The 18,384-nt window shown below is 59.7% G+C and overlaps 1 protein-coding gene across 2 annotated transcripts in view; it reads right to left on the bottom strand.

The window, feature by feature from the left end:
* The window catches only part of NOTCH1 (notch receptor 1), a 41,731-nt gene that overhangs the window by 12,632 nt on the left and 10,715 nt on the right, over positions 1 to 18,384 (bottom strand). For both annotated transcript variants that reach the window (XM_041406419.1, XM_041406421.1), the window contains exons 3-17: positions 11,037 to 11,299; positions 10,447 to 10,785; positions 7,361 to 7,483; positions 6,978 to 7,211; positions 6,719 to 6,874; positions 6,444 to 6,629; positions 5,950 to 6,063; positions 5,208 to 5,321; positions 4,024 to 4,257; positions 3,560 to 3,670; positions 2,692 to 2,884; positions 2,312 to 2,457; positions 1,733 to 1,846; positions 713 to 832; positions 317 to 469 (exon numbers count right to left, since the gene is read on the bottom strand). In XM_041406419.1, the coding sequence (XP_041262353.1) occupies positions 317 to 469; positions 713 to 832; positions 1,733 to 1,846; positions 2,312 to 2,457; positions 2,692 to 2,884; positions 3,560 to 3,670; positions 4,024 to 4,257; positions 5,208 to 5,321; positions 5,950 to 6,063; positions 6,444 to 6,629; positions 6,719 to 6,874; positions 6,978 to 7,211; positions 7,361 to 7,483; positions 10,447 to 10,785; positions 11,037 to 11,299 (2,600 nt within the window). The remainder of the gene's footprint in view (positions 1 to 316; positions 470 to 712; positions 833 to 1,732; positions 1,847 to 2,311; positions 2,458 to 2,691; positions 2,885 to 3,559; positions 3,671 to 4,023; positions 4,258 to 5,207; positions 5,322 to 5,949; positions 6,064 to 6,443; positions 6,630 to 6,718; positions 6,875 to 6,977; positions 7,212 to 7,360; positions 7,484 to 10,446; positions 10,786 to 11,036; positions 11,300 to 18,384) is intronic.

Genomic DNA, 18,384 nt, shown 5'->3' with positions numbered 1-18,384 from the left:
ATTGTCCCCATACACATTCCCTGGCCATGTGTAGGAATGGGACTGAGCCCATGGACTGGGCAGAAGCCACACCAACCCCTCCAGGAGACTGGGCACAAGGAGATCCCATGGCACACATTGTCCCCCCAGCCTCCATCCTCCTGCCTTGCACTGACACCGCTCAACAGGGACATGCCTGAGGTGGCCCAAAAGCCAAGCACGGCTCATAGCACAGCTCATAGCTGGTCCGTGCATGGAGAGGAGAATCCCAGCCCCAGGAAGGGTGATGAGGCCCAGGGCTGGGCTGGGTGCAGGCAGGGGCAGCCCCTGCTCTTACTGGGCTTGCAGTCGTCGATGTCGGTGTCGCAGTTGCGGCCGGAGAAGCCGGTCCGGCAGGCGCAGCGGTAGCTCCCGTTGGTGTTCTGGCACGTGGCCCCATTCCTGCAGGGGCTCTTCACACACTCATTGATGTCAATCTCACAGGTCTGACCTGGGGACAGAGCAGGACAGGGATTGTGCGGGCTGGGGGTGCTGGTGAAAGCCCCAGGGGTGACAATGACATCCTGGGCACTGCTCACTCCACAGCAGAAGCCAAGGGATGCAGGTAACGGTTGTGTCCCATCCACCCAGCTGAGCCATGGGGCAGGTCAGGACCCTCCCCAAGACCTGGCTCCCTCCCCTGTGCCTTTCCCTCCCTGAGGGGTTCTAACCTCCAAAAGAGCCCTGTCCATACCTTGCCAGCCAGGGGGGCAACTGCAGGAGAAGCTCTTGTAGTCCTCTGACTCCTGGCACTCGCCACCGTTCTTGCAGGGGCTGCCAGCACAGGGGGCCAGCACATCCTCACAGGTGGCTCCTGCACAGGCACAAGCACCCGCTGACACTCTCCAAAAGGACAGGTGGCCCAAGACCCTGCTATCCCTGTCCCCTGCCCTGGGCTGCTGCCAGTCTGGGGAACGCTCTGGACTTCCCCAGCACCCCAGGGCAGCCCAGCTGGGGCTGTCTCCTCCATTCTTGGTCACCCATGACCCCAAACCCCCACAACCTTTTAAGCCCTGGCTATCTGGGCTGCATGACAGCAATGCACACTTCCTTTGGCAGGGAAGTGCTGCTCAGGGTCTTTTCCCCCTTGCACTCCCTCCCCCCTTCCCTCTCCGCTGCTTTTCCTGTTTACGTCCAGCCAAGGGACACGTTCCCTCCAAACCCTTATCTTCCCTGTCAGCCAATATCTCCTGAACTGGCCTTTGCTATTTTCCAGAGCCTTCCCCTCCCTGCTTGCCCAGTCCCCGTCCCCCCCCCAGGGGTTTCTATGGCCACTGGTGAGGGCAGGAAACAGCTCATGGCTTCCTGCAATTGTGCTGGGCTGCGCGAGCGGAAGCGCAGGGCCGGCAAACAGGAATTGGCTCAGCAGAATCCCCCGGCCCCTCGGCCTCGGATCGCCCCTTCCAGCACGGGCATCATGGCTGGGGAACGCTGGGGTGTCAGTGGGGCAGCCCCTGGGTGCTGCTGCCCCTGAGCCACCCTCCAGGAGGAGGAGGAAGAGGAGGAAGGGAGGAAAAAAAAGCTCCTGCCAATTTCCTCCAGCTGCGCCGTGGAGAGGTGGAGCCGTGGCTGTGGGCAGCCCCTCAGCAGGGCAGAATGAGGGAAGCTTTCATGCTCAGTGCCAGCTCACTGCATGTGCTGGGGACCAGTTTGGTGTCACATGTGAAGCAGAAACTCCACAGAGCTGTGGTGGGGCACAGGGTGCTCCCCTCACCTGTGTAGGGCAGGAGGCAGTTGCAGGTGTAGCCAGCAACATCATCAATGCACGTGCCCTGGTTCAGGCAGGGGTTGGAAGCACATTCGTTGATATTGGTCTGGCAGTTGGGGCCTGTGTTAAGAAAAATAGACAGAAGTGGCTGTGATGGAGGTGTGCTGGTGGCAGGGGTCTGAGGGTACAGTGGGGACATGGTGGCAATGACAACAGCACAGCCATTGCCCTGGGAAAGCCTCCTGTGCTCAGCTCCACCCTGAACTCTGCTCAAGGTCTCCAGGAGGGCTGCACTGCCACAGCTCCCAGCCACACCTGGGGCTCCACTGTTCCCAAAATGAAGCCTCCAGCCCATCTGGCATGGAACACCCACCCACAGCTTCCACCCAGGCCTTGGTGTGGGGGGAACATGGCAAATTATCAAGTCCAACCATTAACCCAGCACCACTGTGTTCCACATCCACACCACTTTGAACACTTCCAATAACGGTGTCTCCACCACTTCCCTGGGCAGCTTGCTCCAGTGCCTGACCACCATTTCCAGGAAGAAATTTTTCAGAATATCCAACCTAAGCCCCCACTCACCGCTGAAGCCCTCCCTGCAGGTGCAGATGTAGCCACTGGTCATGTCCTTGCAGGTGCCACCGTTCATGCAGGGATTGGATTCACACTCGTTGTTGTTAATGTCACAGTTTGTCCCACTCCAGCCAGGGTCACAGTCACACTTGTAGCTTTGGGGAAAAATTGGAGCATAAAAAGCTGGTCCATCCTGATCCTCTAGGCTGCACCAGCCATCAATTAGCCAACAAATCCTGTCCCTTCAGGGAAATATCCCATAGCGCTGGCTCAGAGCACGGACAAGCACCAACTCAGGGGACAGATGCTCACCCTCCTCTAACCCTGACTTTGCTGGGGACCCTTTGGTCTCTGCAGCCCCCCAGCAGCCCCTGCGCCCTCTAACCTACCCATTCAATCCATCATGGCATTTCCCATGGATGCAGGGGTTGCTGTTGCACTCGTTCACTTCAGACAGGCACTTGGGGTCGTGGAAGCCCTCGGGGCAGAGGCAGGTGAAGCCGTTGATGCCATCCTTGCACGTGCCCCCGTTGTGGCAGGGGTTGCTGGCACACTCGTCGATGTTGATGTTGCACATGCGCCCTGGGAAAGGGGGAGCAAGGAACAGTTACCCCATAAGCATGAACGGCATGGCCTGGGGAGTGCACCCACCAGGCAGCTCCCCCTCCAGCCACCCAGGGAGTGTCTGCTGGGGGCTGGGATCTCAGGACACACTGTGCTGGCTGCAGAGGAGTGGGCTGCCCTGCAGGCAGGGTGACTTCACACCCCGCATCGCCTGCCTGCCTTCATTAAACGGGACTGGGAAGAGGCCGTGCCCTGGGCTGCTTTGGCCCAGGAGGGAACACCAAAGGGAGGAGGTTTCAGCCTGTAACCCTACCTGCCATGCCTGACAAAGCCAGGCTTTATTTCAGCTCCCGGCGGGCCCGAGGACAAGGGGCCGCGCGAGCAGGGAGCGGTGGGGGCTGCTCCCATCAAAGCCCTCCACCATTTCCAGCAGCCATCAAACAAACCAGTTGGACAAGGCAGCAACCTGATACCCATGGGAGTGGGCGCAGCAGGAGTCGAATTCGCAGCACCAGACACCCCTTTGATTTCGGACTGAGCCGGGGTCACCCTCCTGAACAAGCAGGAGCGCTGGAGGGTGTAAAACCTCCTACAAGCGGGATGGCAGCATCCCCCCTCCTTCTTGCACCCTTGTCCTGGTTTTGTGAGGCACCAGCAGCTGCAGGTCCCCAGGGTGTGAGGCCCTGCTCTCACCTGTGTACCCCGGCTCGCAGGTGCACTCGTAGCCATTGATCTTGTCGATGCACTTGCCGTAGTCACAGGGGTTGCTGGCACAATCATCCAGGTTGATCTCGCAGTTGGAGCCTAGGGAGGAGAGGGGGTTTGTTAGGGGGTCCCCAAGAGGAGAGGGCTGTCATTAGGAGGTCTCCAGACCCGTCAAAGCAGTAAAATGAACCCCGCTGGCACCAACTGCCAGCACCACCCCACAACAAAGCGCCTCCGCCACGGGCAGCTCCCGGCTGGGGCGCGGCTCCTGCCTGAGCTGGGCACCAAACTGGGAGAACTCGCCCTCACCCAGGGTGCCCCAGCCAGCCCCGGCACCAGGGCGGCTGCTGGTGGTGGCCCAGGGCCAAGCTGCCCCAGGAAGAGGATGGGAGCGGGATGCTGCACCAACACTGCTGACCCATGTGGAGCTGCAGGGATTCCCTCCTGCTCACCCGTGGTCCCTTTGAGGCAGATGCAGTTGTAGGCGTTGTTCCTGTCCTGGCAGGTGCCCCCGTTTTTGCAGGGCTGGCTCTGGCACTCGTTGATGTTGATGTCGCAGCGGTGGCCCGTGTAGCCGGGCTGGCAGAGGCAGGTGAAGGAGGCGATGCTGTCCTTGCAGGTCCCGTAGTGGCACGGGTCAGGGTCACACTCATCGATGTCGATCTCGCAGTGAGCACCCGTGAAACCTGCCACCAGCAGGAGAGACACAGGCTGAGCATGGGGGACATGGGCTGGGGACGGGGGACACTCCTTCCCACCCTCTCCAGATGTGAGGCAGTGCACTGGGGAGCTTTTACCTGCCCCACTGTGATCTCTGGGATCCCCAGGAGCGGGGTGCAGGCAGGGAGCACCCCGATGTGCTGATGGGGGGGGGCTGGTCAGACCCCAGCCGGGGGGCTTTGTCCTGGGGTGCACAATGACCTGCATTAAAGCAGCCTCGGCTGCAAGCGGGGCCCCGCGCTCGTCCCGGCGTGCACGGGGGGGCCGGCCCCAAGCACCCCCCAATAATAACCCCCCCAGCAGCTCCTATTCTCCTGGCCGGCTCCCTCCCCGCCGGGTTTGGGGGTGGAGAGCCGAGGACAAAGTACAGCTTTGACTAGACCCCGCCAAGCCCACATAGCAGCTTTTCATCGGGGCTTGGCATTAGCAAGACACTAATTAGAGGCCATTCAGCTGGAAGATTTCTGGCGGGAGCTGCTCCACAAAAGAGCCACTGTTTGCCACCAGGGCTCAAGTCATCATTTTGTGCAACTGCTCCTTGGGTTTCGGTCGGCGAGCCCCAGCGGCCCTGCACCTTGCGTCCCCATAGAGGCAGCTTTATTCCTTCCTTCCTGCCTTCCCCCTCGCTGCCGGGCGGGAGCACGGTGGGACGGCTGCTGCAGGGCCACACCTAAGGAGTGCCAGGCTCCATACACCTGGCTCCGGGGCCAGCAGGCTCCAGAGCTCGACTTGTTCTGCCGTCACCAGGGAAAGGGACATCCTGCACCACAGGAGTCACATCAGCAGGGACCAACCTCACTGGTGGGGACACCTGCCACAGCAGGTGGTTGCAGAGGTGGGCACTAAATGATTTGTCAGTGTGGTTTTATAGCACATCACGGGGCAGGACCCCCACAGCCCCCCAGGATCCCCTCACCTTCAGTGCACTCGCAGCTGTAGGTGTTGGGGCCATCCACGCACTTGGCACCGTTCTTGCAGGGGGTGCTGGCGCACTCGTCGATGTCAAACTGGCACAGGTGCCCATTGAAGCCTGGAACGGAGGGAAAAGTCACCTCCCTGCTCACGGCCAGACCCTCCAGGCTCCCTTCCCTGCCGGGCAGCTCCCGCTGGGCCCCCCTGCCCTGCTCCCGCCGGCCCCCCGCATCCCGGCTGGGGCGCCGGGTTTCCATGGGGACGGCTGCTGGGGGCCCTGAATGCGGGGCTGCGACCCACCATTGAGAGCATCTTATTTACATCTCTAGAGGAGCAAAGTCTCTGAACTTCAAAACCTCCTTTCACAGATTAACCGTCTCCCCATTCTCTGCTCCACCCCGTGACTTTGACACCGCATTCAAAGCCGCTGGTGCGGCCCCCCCCAGCCCCCAGCCCTCCTTCCCAAAGAGGGGCCTTTTCAAGTGCAAAGCCGTGGGGTTTAATCCTCCTTCCCCTCTCCCATGGGCGGGAGCTGGAGCAGTATGGCCTGCACGGGGCTCAGCCCCTCGTGGCAATTGGAGAAGCTCCCTCCAAAGCACCAAGAGGTGCTCCCTACGCTCTCCCCATTTCGCAGGGCTGTGAAATTTAAGGAGCCCATTCTTGGCTCGAGCCAGGATGCATCCTGGCTTTGTTTCCACCACAGTGGCAGTGGGATGGCTGCTGGCAGTGGGAGGGGTGCCACGTACCAGTGGGGCACTCGCAGTGGAACTCGTTGATCTTGTCCAGGCAGTTGCCGTTGTGCAGGCAGGGGCTGCTGGCGCACTCGTCCGTGTTGATCTCGCAGTAAACCCCCTCGTACCCTGCCGAGAGACCCAGCACTGTCAGCACAGGGCTGGCACAGCCCCACAATGGATCCCCTGTCTTTAAAAGGCAGCTCAGGGGCTGTTCTACACGTGGTGGGATTTGATGCATGAGCTGCTCCTTGGATCAACAGGTTTTGGCTCAATCCAAGCTAAGGTTGGCAAGAGGATGAGTTCAGTGTAGGGCTGATGGTGCCCAAATCTCACTTCTTGTGCCCCCATCACACAACCTTTACTGAGCTCCTTCTTTTTGGTGCTGTCCCCAGGCACACAGGAAATGTTGACCCAACCCCACACTGACCTGAAGCTCAGGGCCACTCAAAACCCTCCCATTGCCCACCCCCAGCACCAAGGCTGAGTCTACAGGGCTGCCCACACACCGGGCATGCAGATGCACTGGAACTCCCCAATCTGGTCCAGGCAGGTGGCATCATTCTGGCAGGGGTTGGAGAGGCACTCATTGACATCAATCTCACAGCGAGGGCCTGAGTAGCCCTGCAGACACTGGCACTGGAAGGACCCTTGGGTGTTGATGCACTTTCCTGCGTGCTCACATGGGTTGGCTCCTGTAAAACACAAGCACAGCACTCAGGACTCGCTCCTGGCTGTGCCAGAGCCCTCCCCAGCCGTGCTGCTGTCACCCATGTGAGCTCACCCAGCGAGCACTCGTCCACGTCCTGGTTGCAGGCTGGCCCCATGTACCCCGAAGGACACGTGCAGATGGCTTTGCCATTGACGGGGTTGGTGTCGCAGTTGGAGCCCTCGTTGCAGGGGTTGCTGATGCAGGCATCATCCAGGTGGCACAGCAAACCTGGGCAGCCAAAGGCACGTCAAGGATGATGGGCACACGAGTCACTGCCAACGAGGAGCCAGGGGACATGCAGGGCAGGGGACAAGGTGGGACAAGGCCTCACCTGTGCGGCCGTGGGGGCACTCGCAGTAGAAGGAGGCCACCCGGTCGTGGCAGGTGGCCCCGTGGAAGCAGGCGGCCATGGCGCAGTCGTCGATGTTCTCGCTGCAGTCCTCGCCCGTCCAGCCGTTGACACAGACACAGTTGTAGCCGCCGTGGTTGTTGTGGCAGGTGCCACCGTTCTGGCAGGCGTTGGGCATCAGCTGGCACTCGTCCACGTCCTCAGTGCAGTACTGACCTGCCAGGGGACAGGGCACCTGCGTGAAGCTGGCACTGACCACTCCCGATGTGAAGCAGGACGGCTCTGCCCACACTGCGCCCGTCATCCCCCCGGGCAGGACTCATCCTCCCAGCCCAGCCCTGTGCCACCATCATTCCTGGCACTACCTGTCCACTCAGGTGGGCACTGGCAGTTGTAGGTGTTGACGCCATCCACGCAGGTGCCCCCGTTCTTGCAGTTGTTGCCTGGGCAGTCGTTGATGTTCTCTTCACAGTTCTGACCCGTGAACCCTGCGCAGAGGAGACAGCTGCCATGATGCCAACTCACCCACTGGCTGTGTCACCACCGTGCCCCTAGCCACCCCCCACCACCAGCAGGTTGTTCATTTTCAGGTGCTGAGCATGTGCCAGGTGGCTTTGAAGCACTGCCTGGTTTGATCTTCATCCCCAATCCGCCTCTGCTGGGGCCTGGCAGCAGCAGCTTCCTCCGCACAGGGCAGGCTGTCCCTGCTGCCAGAGCCTCCAGCCCTGGAGACGCCTGCCCCGAGCAGTGGAGATCTGACTCCACACAAGCCAGAACGAAGCAGAGCTGCTCCCACGAAGGCTTGTGGCACCCAGTGCTGAATCACCGGCGTTTAATTTCCCTTTTAAAGAGCCTCAGCAGCAGCGCTTACCCCTGAGGGGGATCCAAGTCCCTGCCGGGGAGAGCCACAATCCCACACGGTGCTGGGCTCATCCCAGCCCACCTCTGCTTGGGTTTGTTATCACCTCCAGCTGATGGCAAGGAAACCCTGCCGCCCCCAGCCTCTGCAGCAGGAGCACAGCAGCCAGACCCTCCTCAGGACATCTGCCAAGCCACCTCTGACTGACATTTGTGTTAAAAGCTGCATTTACTGTACGACCCTCAAAGCTCTCAACCCAGCTGCTTGGGGTTTGGGATGGCAATGCCAGCCCACAGTGCCAGTGTCCATCTGCAGCTCCCTCAAACTCCCCAGGGCATTCTGCAGGTCCAGACCAGGCTGCTCCCCACCCAGGCACCAAAACAGGTCACCTGCACAGGTAAGGACCAGGTGCCCAGACTGATTCTCTGTGGGACCCCAGAGCCTGGCCCAGCTAGGAGCTTTCCCCTCACTCTCTCCACGTTTTCCGCTCTCCAGCTCCATCACATGGGGAGCATCCACAGCTTTTTATGATTGCTGGTAGGAGCCCAGAGCAGATAAGATTGATTTGCACCTCATTTTTAAGCAGTGGGGCTGAGCCTGAGCAGCCATAGCTCCCAATGTCCTAGAAACCAGGATTAACTAATTTTGAACCATCCAAATGAGTAATTAGTAGGGCAATTACTTTAAACTCAGGGTTACATTCTGCAGCGATGGCACGATAAAACAGCCAAGATTACTTTAACTTGAAGAAACCCGGTACAGCCAGGCCTCTCCAGGAATGAAAAGAGGACATTGTTCCACGTTTGCTCTGCCACATACCAGCATATCAATCACCCCCTTATCATGAGGAACAGCGCCCTGTCCCTCTGCTGCCGTGCAGCTCCTGCATTGTCTGCGAAGGAGGAGCTGCTGAGGGACCCCCTGTTCGCTGCAGCAGGGGCTGTGCCACCCCACGGGAGGTGAAGCAGCTCCTGCAGGATGCAAATCTCCTGGAAGCAGCCCACGGAGCCGCAGCTGGGTGTGACAGCACCGATCCTGCCAGGAGCAGGGCTCTGCCCCGGGCTGTGCCTCACCCCGCCGTGCCCGACGCTGGGGCTGCTCGGTGAAAGTGCCTCGTCAGCAGAACGGCAGGGCAGGGCCAGCACAGCTCCTCCTGCACCTCCACCTGCCCGTCCCTGCGGGACAGGGCTCGGAGCTGCTCCAAAGGAGCATCGCTCCCGGGAGCTCATGCTGGAAGGAAAGGTTTCCTTCCTGGCACTGCTCGTCCGGTCATCCCCACACATCCCTGTCCCTAAGGACAGGAGCTTTGCTCCAGCCTGGGTGAGCTGCTGTGGGGGTGAGGCAGGAGATCCTGCAGGGCCCTGTCTGTCCTGGATGGCTGATGAGATTCCTGAGGTACTGCAGCCAAAAGCTTTGGGAAGGGGGTGGAACCTCTGAACCTGTGTCAGACATCAAGACCAGATCCCCCACACAGCTCACAGGGATTATTTATCTTCCCTAGCCCGGCTGGGCTGCCAGGAGGGTGTGGGTGCCTGTGCCATCTGGGAGACCCCATCCCCACCTTGATGCCACGTCCCCAGCAGAGATGGGGCAGGAGCTACAGGGAGAGAGGCTGGAGCTCCCCATGGCAATGCCCAGCCCTGCCCAGGGTGCAGAGGGGAAAACCACCCAACCCTCATCCGCTCTGGCCACTGCTGGGCTATGGGTGACCAGAGGATCAAACCAGCCCCACAAGAGACTCCTCAGGCAGGGCACTGCTGCCCACAGCTTCCTTCCCAGGGACAGGGCGGGTGCCTCCCCTCCACATCTGCCACAGCTGGCTGGCTCGGGTGAGGACAGCACTCATCCCAGGAAACACAACCTGGTCTGAGTGTGGCTCTGGGCAGAAACTCCAGTTTCGTTTCTCCAGCTGACCCAGGGATGGGGTGAAGCTGCTCAGTCCCTTCCCTGCCCTTACTGCACTGCAGACTCACAGTCTGAGGGCAGAAGTGAAAGGGCTTGCTGGGGTCAGGGGGCCCTTTCTCAGCTGCTGTTCTTCTCCAGGGTTTGCAGGGTGCCAAGCTCCTTTCCAGCGTACCAAGATCCCTTCCAGGGCGCTGAGCTCCCAGGACAGTGCCCACCAGGCCCCTCCACAGGAGCTCTCCATGCCAGAGGCTGCAATCCTTCTGGCCTGCTCCAGAGTTTGCCAGAGGGAGCAGCAGCGAGCACAGAGAGAGTCTTCCTTCCCCAGCTCCATTAGCACTCGGAAACTTTCCAAAATAGCTATTCCGGGCTAATTATTCCATTCTGGAAGTGGATTAAGCTAAAGCGGAAAAAGGCACTCTTATTCTGGAATATGAGCATCCGCATAGGGGCCTCTGCTCAAACAGTTGTTTTGGAAGAGCTATTTTGGTGAAACACAAAGTATATAAAGCCCCCAGATGAACTCTCCTCCTCAGGCATCGCTGCCCAACGTCTTCCCTAAAGCACGCACAGCACAACCAGCCCACAGCCAGAGGGTTCTGTCCCTCCCAGCCTCACAACCTGCTGGAAATTCAGGCACTACTCATTTAGGGTGGACTGAGGTGCTGCCCCATGCCTTCCCCTCCCTACCTGGCAGGCAGGTGCAGTCGTAGGTGGTGTCCCCGATCTGGCGGCAGGTGCCCCCATTCTGGCAGGGCGAGGGGTTGCAGGGCACGTAGAGGTGCTCGCAGTTCTGCCCGGTGTAGGCCGGCTTGCAGGAGCACTGGTAGGTGCCCACCTCGTTGGTGCAGCTGCCCCCGTTCTTGCAGACGGGCGGGGAGATGTTGCACTCGTTGACGTCCTGCTTGCAGTTGGCGCCGTGGAAGCCGGCGGTGCAGCGGCAGATGTAGTGGGCTTCGAAGGGCACGCACTGGCCCCCGTTGGCACAGGGGTTGGAGGCACAGGGGTCGGCCTGCTGGCAGGTTTTGCCTGGGGAGGGCAAGGAGGGAGGGTGAGGATGCAAACAGCAGCTCAGCTCTTGGTGGCGGTGATCTACACCAGGCTGCAGACCTGCATCTGGCTGTACCTGCGCAGTGGGGTCACAATTCCCTCAGCTGCCATCCACCCGCCCCCAACCAGCTTTGCAGACCACCCTCCCCAAAGCCAAACTCAGAGACACCTCACCACCCCTGTGGCACTCCATCCATGCCAGCCGCGTCCCCAGGTGCCACCCCCCTCACCTGACCAGCCGGGCGGGCAGCGGCACTTGTACTCGCTGAGCGTCAGCAGGTCGCAGGTGCCGCCGTTGCGGCAGGGGTTGCTGAGGCACACGTTGTCGCGGGGCGTCAGGCACAGCTCGTCGGTGAAGCCCAGGCGGCAGGCGCAGCTGTAATCCACGGTGCTGCCGCGCACCAGCGCCGTGCAGGTGCCCGCGTTCTTGCAGGGGGAGCTCAGGCAGGGGTTGGGCAGCTGGCACCGCTCGCCCACGTAGGCACCGCTACACCTGGCAGGGGCGAGACGCGCCGTCAGCGGCGTGGCACCGAGCGGCCCCGAGGGCACCGTGCGCCCCGGGGACCGGCCCAGCCCCGCACGGCGGGTTTGGCAGCGGCGAGGCTCTGCCCTGGCTGCTCCGGGCTGGGAAGGGGAGGATGAAAGAGGTGCTGGGAACAAAGGCGTCCCCCGTGGAGGGGCCTGTGCTGACTTGCACAACCGCAGTTACGGCGCTGACATCCTGCGTCTCATGGCAGGGAGATTCTTCTCCCTTCCCTCTCTGCTGAAGAGGGAATCGAGGCACAAGGGACAAATGGTGAGGGTAAGAGGAGCATCCCCATACCCACACCAAATCCACAGGGCCAGGCAGCATGGGGACAGCCCTGCTCCCTGCCTGCTCCTGCCCACGCTGGAGTCTCTGCTGCACCAGGGCTATTTTTATCCTCCCTCAGTCCTAAATCACTCAAACACAATTAAGCAGGGGCTCAGCACTGGCTGGCAACAGGTGGGACAAGTTCCTGCTGCTCCAAGTCAGCTGAGAGCTTCCCCAGAGCCAAACCCTGCACAAGGGGAGTGAGTGGCTCTGGCTGCTGCATCCCTCTGCGTGGGGACCCTGAGAAAAGAACCCCTGATGCCACCACCAGCTTCATCATCTGTCACCACTGGCCACCTGGACTGGAGCAGGACCGGAGCTGGCACCAGAGATATGCCCTGAGGGCAAACCCCACCAGCCATCCTGGTGGGCCTGGGCAGGATGTGTGGCTGGCAGGACTCTGCAGAGGGGGGAGGATGAGGACAGACCAAGTTTGAGCACCTGACACAAAAAAATCCCAGGGATGAGGCACAAGCCCCCCTGCCTGGGGGTAAGGCAACCCCAGCTGGAGGTGGTGGGTGGGGAAGGTGACAGCACCTGGGCACCTGTGGCAGGTCAGGCTCAGGGCACCACCATCTCACACATGCTGCCATCAGATCTGGGGGGACATTGCATTCCTGAGCCTCCTGTGGCAAGGGGGTGAGCAGGGGGTCCCAGAGGGTGCTGCAGAGCACAGCAGTCACCCAAAACAAGCCCGTGGGGCTCCTCTGGTGAAGCACAACCAGCAAACCCCACCCTCAGCCGCCCCAGCCCGGAGCCACATCCCTTTGCCGGCGACAAGACCACGTTTCAGCCCCGCTCCCGCTCCCCCTCTCAGGTGCCACCTTTTTTTTTTTTTCCCCCCCTTTTTTTTTTTCCTTTTTTTTTTTTTTTTTTTTTTTTTTTAACCCAATTCTGATTTCATTGTCGGGGATTGTGTGAGAATTTGTCAGGATTCGGAGACATTTTGAGTTAATGAGACGGCATTATCCAGGCCAAATGAAAAAGAAAATGTGTATAATAATAAATCAGGGCATCTGCTCGGCACACAAAGGGCGGCGGGGAGCAGGTGTGCATCCTAATGAGGCACAGCAGCTGCCGGCGCCCGCGGACCGTGCCCGGCTCGCCGGCGGCTCCGAGCCCCGGGCGCCGCGGCCGCGGAGCGCCGGCGCTTCTGGGTGGCTGCGCGGGGGAATGCGGAGCTTGGGGCCGCCTGAGAAGGGCTCTTTGTGCGGGGCCGGGCACGGCAGCAGCGACAGCGAGAGGAGCAGGCACAGGCACGCCGCTGGGCTGTGCAGTCATCTGGTAAAACGCCCGCCTGAGCGCAGCGCGCACGCTTTTTTTCTTAAAACAATCCCCCCCGCGCTAGGCGGGGGATGGCGGAGAGCGGAGGGTTTTTTTGGAGGGAAAGAAAAAAAAAAAAAAAAAAAAAGGGGAATAAGGAGAGGGGAAAAAAAAAATTATGCTGGACAAAGAGGTCCGGTGGCAGCGCGGGAAGCGCTGGGCGCGGTGGTGCCACCAGGGAGAGGGACACGGGGATGCTGGGGGACCCGAGGGGATGCTCGGCATCCCAGGCCAAGGCAGGAGGCCAGGAGGGCTCTCTGGAATTGGGGTTCATGCGCTGTGAGGTCGGGGAGAGGGGCACACAGCCCAGTGCCCTCCCGCACAATTAATTTTCAGAGAATTAATAATTCTCTGATTCCAGCGCAGGCAAGTGGGGGTTTGAACACATGGATGGGAAACCAAAGTAAATCCCAGCCCGAATCTGGGCGTGGTTATTAGCCAGGAGGTTAATTAGTGATGGGAAGAAGAAGCCTCAGGGACAGGGAAGGCCCTGCCTGAAGGCACAGGGTGAGCTGGGGTCAGCGGCAGTGCCCGGGCTGGAGGCTGCCTCACACCTGGCTGGGCTGCTCAGGGGCTTTCCAGGCTTGTGCTTCAGGAAACCCCTCACGTTTCATGGAGTTCGTAGATTATTTTAAAATTGATTTCTATTTGTTTGTGTTAAGAGCTGATTTATGGCCACAGTCAGCTCCAGAAGGGAGGAGAGTGCAGCAGATGGCAGGGAAGAGTTCAGCCTGGAAGGGCTGAGATGGGCACAGGTGGCCCATCAAGTCCAGAGTACACTCATGCTCCATATTTCTCCTCCCAAAAGGGGCATTCCCAGCAAATCTTCAGGAAAAAAGCACCACAGCACAGGCACCCTTCCAATCCAGCAGCCACAGCTCTAACCCAGGGAGGAGTTTCTGTCATTCCACGTGGGGCTGTGCAGCACAGACCCTCTGTAGGTGCCCAGCAGCTCCCCACCTGCACACACAGCTCCCAGCACGGGGAACCTCCCAAATCCTTCCATGGTTTCTAAGTCATCTTGGTTTCTTTGTGCCCAGGACAGCCTCCTCCCTCACACCTGGTGGATTCCACACTGCTCCTGCATCTTCTGTAGATGCTCCAGCAGAGAACGGGGCTGTTCCTGCCCTCTCTGCAACAGCAGGTCTGGGACAAGCAGGGGAGAGCACATTCCCAGCTGTGGATGAAGCCACAGGATGAATTTCACTGTTCCCTCCCCTCACAGTCCCAGAGCTCACCCACAGACAGAGACTGGAGCTGCATTTCAAAGCCCAGCGACCTCAGCAGATTCAGAGAGTCCTGGCTGCAGAGGAAAGCCTGGAGACAAGTCTCGCATGCAAAGCAAGAGATCAAAAACCAGGTGAAGAACCAGGGCAACCCAAGTTGTAGTTATTTTTCCACTTTTCCAGGTCTGGAAAGGCTGGATTCAGCAGAGCTAAGTTCAACTCCCAGGTTTGCTACAACCTCACCTATTTCTCCAGGGACCAAAAACCTCTCCTAAAGCTCAGCCCAGGGAGCTGAGCTTTATTTTCTTTAAAAAAACATGAGGTGGTGTCAGGGATTCCAGGTGAGCAGACGTGGAGGATGCGACATCCCCGCAGGCTCAGCCAGGTGAAGATCACCCTGTGGTTTTTCCTTTGGCATTTCCCAAGCCAGGGCTACCCAAACCAAACCCCAAGCAGTTCATGGAAATTAGCATAGGAGACATTAAAGCTCGGCTTTAATTACAGATATACGTGTTGGCAGAGGACAGGGCGGGTGCTGCAGGATCAAAACAGCTCAGGAGGGCCATTAGAAATCAGCTTTGAGGCAGTGAAATGTGGCCAAGCTGCCTGGGGTCCTGAGGAGCCTCTGTGAAAGCCTCAGCTAGGCCAGTGTGGTCACAGTCCCAGCTCCAGGAATGACGAGCACCCAGTTCCCAAACCAGGCAGGAATGGCTAAAAATACCCCTGTGTCTCCCTCACTGTTTCCATTGACTCATTAACGTGCTGAGGAGGCATCAAGTGCTCTGTTTTAGCCACTGATGGAAGGTGACAGCATCCCCATCCCCATCCCCATCCCCATCCCGGTGATGGCCAAGCCCTGCTCCAACACACAATTCTCCCTCTCCCAGCAACACTGCAGCAGGAAATCTCCCAACTCTACACTTCTGGGGTGTGTTCCACCACGGGAGCAGGCAGGACAGGGGACAGCAGCCAGTCCCACCCCTGTGGATGAGGGTGCTCCTTGCAGGGGTGAACACTCTGATTTACACCCCCCGGGTGTCTGGGGCTGCCGGCCATCCCAGTGGCTTTTTTTTTTGTTTCTGGGGGTCAGGCAGAGGCTGGGAGCTGGATTCCCACAGCACCAGGCTGGGATGTGTCTTCCCCCTCAGAATGAGCATCCAAGTGCAAACTGTGGTGAGGGGGGACACGATTAATAATGCACCAAGCTGCCGGCCATAAATCTGCATGATTCATGGCCAGTGTGAAGGGTGATGGAGAAGGCCTTGTCCAAGGTCAGACAGCAGTCCCTGGGGACAGCCTGGGAACAGCAACTGCAGCCCTGAATTCCCACTCTGCTCCCAGCACCAAGCCTGGGCCAAATCTGGATCTGCTCAGCACGGGCACGTGCATTTGTTGTGTCTGCTGCACATCCTTGAGGAGTTACAACCAGAGGCTCAACGCTGCAGCTATTCCAGCAGGGCTCCAGGAGAGCTCAGCAGATCAGAAAATCAACAGCATGAATGAGCTGCAGGAGTATCAGAGCCAGCTGCTGGCACAGCTCTGCTCCACAGCTCTGCTCGCTGCGCTGCCACAGCTTCCAGCCCCTCTGGCAGAGGTGGCAGAGCTGGGGTGCCCACCTCAGCCCCCCAGCCTGTGGTTTGTGCTCTGGGTGCTCCCTGTGTGTGGCTCTGGTGCTGCCAGCCCTTTGTTGGCTCTGTCCCCACTCGTGGTGCTCAAGGCTTTTCCTCCAAGCCACCAGCAACAGGTTTTGTCCCTCCGCAGCAATGCGGGCACTGAAAGCATCCCGAGGCAGATGTTTCTGTGACCTCTGACCCAAGACTAATGTTTTCCTCTCTGCACTAAGCTGCCATCTGCCACGGCCGGCACAGATGACACCCAGGCGTTCCCGCATGGCAGCACGGGGGCTTTGTTCAGATTCAGGATGCACAGCCCAGGGCCAGGGTGTGTTCAGGGCTGCTGGCTGCACGGGGGATGTCCTGGATGTGGCATCACCCCCCAGCTCACACCACCCACTGCCCTCCTGCCTGGCCACAGCGTGTCCTCCCAAGGGATGCCGAGACCGTGGCAGGGCTGGAGGTAAAACTCTGGGCTTAAAATGTACAAAAAACCCCAACAAGCGAAGTGGAAACCGGGTGTAAACTGGAGCACATGCACGGGCTGTCCCCATGCCCATCCTTTGGAGGGGGAGGTTCAAGGGACAGCCCCACACTGCAGGAGGGGACAGGGGGCTGGTGGGGAGCCCCAGCCTGGCCCCTGGCCCCACATCCAGGCTGCCTCTTATCTGCTCTGCTATCACCTAACCTCTTCCTCACCCTCAGCTGCTGGAAGCATAAACGGCCGTGGTTGTTTTCCCCAAGGTACGAGCAGCGTGGGAAAGCTGAGCAGGGCAGGCTCAGCTCTTTACTCAAGCACCATTTTGGGGGCACTTGAGACTAATGGGACCAGGACACTCCCTGGTGCTGGGTGTAGGGTCTCCCAGCATGGGGAGAGGCCCCCACCCCGACAGGCTGGGCTGGGGGATGCCACTGTGGCTTAGAACAGCCACCTCAGATGAGCCCCAGAGTCTCAGGCAGAGCCACCCCAGCACAGAGAAGGTTCAGAAGCACAACTGTGACCTTGAGTGGTGCAGAGGGTCCCCCCTTGGGATCTCCACACCCCCAGAGCCCCGTGCAGCAGCAGATGTGCTGTGTGACCCGTGGGTGGCTGTGCCAGCATGGTCGGGACCCCATGGAGCGAAGCAAGTGGCCGAACGTGAGCAGGACACTCAGATTTCACATGTTTGCTGGCAACAGCTGAGGGAAGGAGAACCAACCCGCAGGAGAGCCTCCCTTAGCTGCAGAACAGCCCAGAGGCAGTGCAGGCTGCTCCCAGGTGCAGAGCAGTGACACAGCCCTGCACCTCTGGGGGTAAGCGTCACCCCCGGGCTGACAATGGGAACCACAGCCTCCTGCCCCACAGCTTCCCCTGCACCCCAGCCCCTGGGCTGACAATGGGGACCACAGCCTCCTGCCCCGCAGCTTCCCCTGCACCCCAGCCCCTGGGCTGACAATGGGAACCACAGCCACCTGCCCCACAGCTTCCCCTGCACCCCAGCAGCAGCACAGCCCAGGCAGCAGGGAGCTTGCTTTCCAGCAGGCTGCCACGCACAAGAGTCACCTTTCCAGTTGTGCCAGTGGCTCCCTGCCTGGCACAGCCTGGCAGTGACACCCCAGCTTTCTCCTGAAGTTACACCCTTTCCCGTAAGACACGTTTGCTCACTGCCAGCCCAGGGAGCCCTGAGCTCCCCTGGCTCAAATCTGACCAGAGGAAAGGCCAGTGCTTGGGGATATGTCTCCCTGAGAGAAGAAACCTGCTTCTTACTCCAGCTTATTCCGTTCATTCTCGTTCCACTGCCTCCCCAGGAATCCCTCCCGTGATGCATGCAGCAGCAGGTGCATACTGTGGTCTCCAGGATGGTTTCCTGCCTTGGAAACATCCTGCTGACACTGGAGCACACTCTGGAGCCAGGGGAAGGCGGGGAGGTCTGGAAAACAATCCTGCTGGGGAATCAGAGCTCAGGACCCTGCTCTCTGCCCCAACCTCGCCTGGCATCACCAGGAGCACACAGAAGGAAACGGGTGCAGGGGCATGAGGAATACTTTTGGGTGCTGCCCTGACCTCCCTGGAACACATGGGGCTGTGGATGCTCCCTGTTCCTTGGTAGCCATGGGCTGGGGGAGCTGCTTGAGCCCCCTCTGGCTCCACACCTCACCTGCAGCTTGGCTCGGTGGTTCCTGGCACGTGTGGCTGTTAACAAACCAAAGGCTTCACCACAGCTCCCAGGAGAGCCAAGGCATGAAGGCAGGGCTGCCCTCACCCATGTGGGGCACCCCGACTGGCTGATGCACCCTAAAGCTGCCCCGGCGCCAGCACAGCCCCACAGAAACCTCCAGCAGCCACCACGGAGCTCCCAGAACCAAAACCCAAAACTCAAGACCTAAGTGGTGGTTTTTTAAGAAGTCTCATCCAGGTCCTGCTTTATTAAACACTCTGGGACACCAGCCTGGGAAAAAAGCAGAGTTTCACACAGGGAGGTGGTTGGCAAAGCAGCAGGTTACTCCAAGTGACATCAGGTTAATAAAGCAAGAGCAGATCTCCATTCTCGTTTAATTAAAAAAGCAAACTGCAATCCCAAGT

Source organism: Onychostruthus taczanowskii, unplaced genomic scaffold (assembly GCF_017590055.1).
Source record: "Onychostruthus taczanowskii isolate IOZ18803 unplaced genomic scaffold, ASM1759005v1 scaffold25, whole genome shotgun sequence".
Taxonomy (NCBI): Eukaryota; Metazoa; Chordata; class Aves; order Passeriformes; family Passeridae; genus Onychostruthus; species Onychostruthus taczanowskii.
This window is presented reverse-complemented; position numbering and strand designations above follow the sequence as displayed.